This window comes from Nicotiana tomentosiformis, chromosome 9 (assembly GCF_000390325.3).
Source record: "Nicotiana tomentosiformis chromosome 9, ASM39032v3, whole genome shotgun sequence".
Lineage (NCBI taxonomy): Eukaryota > Viridiplantae > Streptophyta > Magnoliopsida > Solanales > Solanaceae > Nicotiana > Nicotiana tomentosiformis.
This window is the reverse complement of record NC_090820.1, coordinates 55,831,745-55,836,392: the sequence shown is the minus strand read 5'-3', so window position 1 is coordinate 55,836,392 and position 4,648 is coordinate 55,831,745. Positions and strand designations below refer to the sequence as shown.

Genomic DNA, 4,648 nt, shown 5'->3' with positions numbered 1-4,648 from the left:
CAGGAGTTTGTAGTTAAGTCTATCTGCAAGATAAACTTCTGTGATATCACAATTGTTATTGAATTGAGCGGTCCCGGTGCCAACGATTTTACCTTTCGAATCATCACCAAATTAAACATTTCCACCATCATTTTTTGTAACTTCTTTGAATAGATTCTTGTCATCTATCATGTGACTGGAACACACATTGTCCAAATACCATTTTCCTTTTTGACTTTTCTTCTGGTGTTCCTGCAAAAAATAATTATTACATTTTTAGGTACCGAATCTCGCTTGGGTCCTTTTTGGTTAGTTCTAGTAATATCATGACTGTTTTTAGGCTTCCAAATATATCCTGAAACATTTGAGTTATGAAATCTACAAAAGAAATATTTATGACCAGTTCTATTATAATAGTGGCAGACAGGAGTGGATTTAACACTTGATTTACTGACAGTGTCAGTGCTAGTGGATCTATTTCCAACAGGTCTTTCCAGTTGACTTGTAAGTCGCTTGGTTTGACCTGACAGAACTGTGATAGGTGGATTTGCGCATGCCATTGAGCTGCAATTGCAATTCATCAACTTCTTCTTGAAGTACGTCTCTTTCAATTTCACAGACTTCAAGTTTAACTTCCCAGTCCTTCTTTTCCCTAGTTAGTCTCTTTAATTCATTTTGAATCTTTTGAGACTCTTTTAGGGTGATCAAGGATATATTGTAATTCATTACACCTATCACATTCATATTGTCTTACCTCGCTAGTTTCACCTCATGCCATAAAGTACTTTTCAGTTGTTTCTTTGTTGTCATCATCTGATACATCTTCATCTGTCTAGCAACCTGTGAATTTGTTCACATCATTTTCAAATATAGTCATGAAACACAGATTTGCAATTTCTTCATGCTCTGAGCTATCTTCATTACTCCAACTTCCAAAAGATTTATTTTTGCTAAATCCTCTCAAGGATTTCCTTTTAAGATCTGGACATTCAGCTTGTATATGACCATATTTCCCACATTCATAGCATTTCCCATCGTTCTTTTCTTGTTCGTTGTATTTCCTTGATGTTCTTCTTGAGGACATTCTCCCCTTCTTGGTATTCCTGTATCTTCTCATTAGCCCATTCAATGTCTTGGAAATCATAGCTATTTCTTGTTCCAGTTCATCAACGTCAATTTGATTTTTATCTTCAGATTCTCCAATTGATGTTTTGAAGGCAACCATTTTATTCTTTTCTTTTGTCCTCGATTTTTGAGATGTTATTTCTGAAAAGTTATAAGGTCACCTTGTAGTTCATCATATGATAGTTTGTCCATATCATGAGATTCAAGCGCTACTACTTTTGTTTGCCAAGTAGTAGGTAGACTCTGTAGAATCTTTCGAATGTGCTCACCACTTGAGTATGGTCTTCCAAAAGCCTTTAGATCTCCAATAGTTTTGCTGAATATGGCAATCATTTCCTCAATGGATTCACCTTCTTTCATGTGAAAAAATGCATAGTCATGGATCAGCGTGTTTATCCTTGTCTCTTTAACTTTGTTTGTTCCTTCATATGTCACCTCCAACTTATCCCACATCTCTTTAGCAGTATCACAACTTGATATCTTCTCATATTCTTCTCCACTGATTGCGTTGTATAGAAGTTTTTGATTCTTGACATTAATTTGTATTACTGCCATTTGTTCATCGGTGTAGTCATCCAGATCAGCAGGTTCAGTAGATGTTTGACTATCTGCTTTCTTGTCAGACTTTGCTGCTGGAATTGGATAGTCTCCCTTTTTTATTACACGCCAGACTTTGACATCATAGGATTTTGTATAGATTTCCATGCAAACCTTCCAATGGGAAAAGTGTTGTCCATTGAAGTATAGAGGCCTTACTTGTGACGTTCCTTCTTGAAATAGGGCTCCGACAATTACTTGATTTGCCATAATCTTTTCTCACTAATTGTTAAGCAAAACACAATGGGAGACATGCTCTGATACCAATTTGAAGTATGGGGGGGGGGAGGGGAATTGTCCATTTTTCTTTTTATAACTAAGTAGTTGACTAGTTTGCCAATTAGTCGACTGATTGAATAAGCGAGATAAAAGGTAATGAATAAAAATAAAGTGCAGAAATTAATTGACACAGAATATTTTATATTGGTTCGGATTCAATGTGAATCCTACTCCAATCTCCTTGGGTTGCTTTCATGACCCCAAATTCTCGTCTTAGGATGTCGTGATGATACCTAGTCTCTAAAACTAGGTAGGCCTAAAATTAAATAATAAAATAATAGGAATTACAAACCGAGATACTATATAAAACAGAATAATTCATATAAACCTAAAAAATAGGACCTCTACAACATATTTCCAAAACCAGTGGAACTGAGTCATAAGTTCTATAGAATAATCTAGAAGGTCTACTATAATATTGTTAGAATAAGAAACAAAAATATGAAAAGATAATGGAAGGTGACTCCGAGGCCTGCAGACGCCGAGCAGGTATACCTTGAAGTCTCCGGCAAATAGCTACAAATCAATCACTAATGTCAAGTCAGGACAAACGTATCTGGATCTGCACAAAAAGATGTACACACGCATAGTATGAGTACACCATAACGGTACCCAGTAAGTATCAAGCCTAACCTCGGTAGAGTAGTGACGAGGCCAGGTCAAGAAACCTACCATGACAAGATAAACGGAACAAAATATAATAACTAGATGTAATGGAAACAAAGAGATGAATAATAACAAAGTAGTTTAATAATGTAAAGTAATGACAGAATTGTAAGCATAAAGACTATGATAAGGAAGAAATGAACGAGAACTACAATTAGTCAAATGCAGACAAAACTGATAAAACAAGGAGGAATAAAAGCAACAAGAACTATTCAACCAATAACTCTTTTCAACATGAGATGCACAACAAGAATCACAATCGAGGTACCGCCTCGTATTCATATTTCTCAATTTCAGTCACAATCTTTCCTTAAACCACCGTATGAGCCTTACATTTAGATAATTTTTAAAATATTTTGCCCGATATAACTACATGCACTTTAGCCCACCTTATGACGCCGCGTGGCTTTAAGTAATTCTCTTACTAGCAACATGCACATAAATCCTACCTTATGCCGCCAGATGCACATTAACCCCTATCCTTATACCGCCGCATGTGCATCAATATCATAACACAATAACAACTCGTACCATAAGTGCCCATATTTCACAACTTGCCAAAAATTAACAATATCAATGTTTCCACAACAAACAGCTCATGGCTCAACCAGAATGTGTACAAGAATATCGACAATAACAACGAATGTGAATTGCTCAACAAGGAAGATATCTTAACAATTAACAACTTCTCCTCAATGTGATAACGACTTTCACAACTTCAACCCCAATAACTCAACAAGAAGATATTTCATGAAATAATAACTTCAATTACAAGTAATTCAACAATTAAAGATGTAACAAGGCAATAAGGAAGACAACAACTTCAACTAGGCATATAAGAGCAAAACAACAAGTAAGAGGTAGAGCAAGTGTTAACAAAGTCAATTAAGGCATGTAAGGATAGACTAACACATGTAAGAGTATGTTAATAATTAGAATTACAACATGATATGGCAATTCAATTAAAGGTATTGAAATAGTCTAAATACTTAAATCGGTCAAATACCACATATAATACGTGTACCCACTTGTCACCTTACGTACACGACTTTCACATAACACAAATAGCACAATCAATCCCAAATCCTAAGAGTTAGTTTCCCCACACAAAGTTAGGCAAGATACTTATCTTTACTAGGCCAACTCAACCCTCGAAAATGTCTTATCCCCTAAATTCGCCTCCACACGGCTCAAATCTAACCAAAATTGACTTAATATCATCAAACAATGTAAGGAAAAATAATTATAATAGATAAAGCTATGATCTTTACACTTTCCTCAAAAAGTCAACCAAAGTCAACCTAGGGCTCGCCCAGTCAGAATTTGGGTCCAAGGGTAGATTCTGACTACCCATAACCCCACGAGTCCATATACGTGATTAGTTTCAAAATCCGAGCCTAAATCGACTCTCAAAACTCAAATTCTTATTTTTCAAAAATTTGACAAAATTTCCTAATTTTCCTCTTTGATTCACATAAATTTGATGTTAAATCTAAGATAAAATCATGAAATTTGGTTGGAAATTGATTAGAATCACTTACCCAATGTTTGTAGATAAAAATCCTCTCTCCAAATCGCCTCCTACCGAGTGTGGGGTTCTAAAATGTGAGAAATGAGATTAAATCCCGACTTTCTAACCTTTTGTCCAGTTGCAGTTGTCGCAATTGTGACATGGGTTCAAAATTGTGAACCTTCGCAATTTCGAATCCTCACAATTGCGAACCCTCGCAATTGCGAAGAAATCCTCGCAAATGCGGCGACTGGCATCCTAAGAGGAGGTCGCAATTACGACATTGGCTTCTCATTTGCGAAGTTTATCCTCATCACAAATGCGGCTCTTTTGTCGCAAATGTGAACTACCCAACCTACTGTCACTATTAACAATTGAGACCCAGGTATCGCAATTGCGACACCTGAGGCCCCCCTTGCTAAGGTCGCAATTGCGACCCCGGTGTTCGCAAATGCGACACCAGAGGCATCAGCACACCAGATTCTATTTTTC

General features: G+C 36.4%; 1 protein-coding gene across 1 annotated transcript; it reads right to left on the bottom strand.

Annotated features, from left to right (window-relative positions):
• Positions 1–1,239: 1,239 nt before the first annotated feature.
• Positions 1,240–1,911, bottom strand: LOC138898817 (uncharacterized). Its single transcript, XM_070184921.1, has one exon. The coding sequence runs from the start codon at positions 1,909–1,911 to the stop codon at positions 1,240–1,242; it is 672 nt and encodes a 223-aa protein (XP_070041022.1).
• Positions 1,912–4,648: the final 2,737 nt, after the last annotated feature.

Bases quoted from the DNA above. Each gene is read 5' to 3' on its own strand.
- LOC138898817 (XM_070184921.1), bottom strand. From the start codon at position 1,911: ATGGCAAATCAAGTAATTGTCGGAGCCCTATTTCAAGAAGGAACGTCA.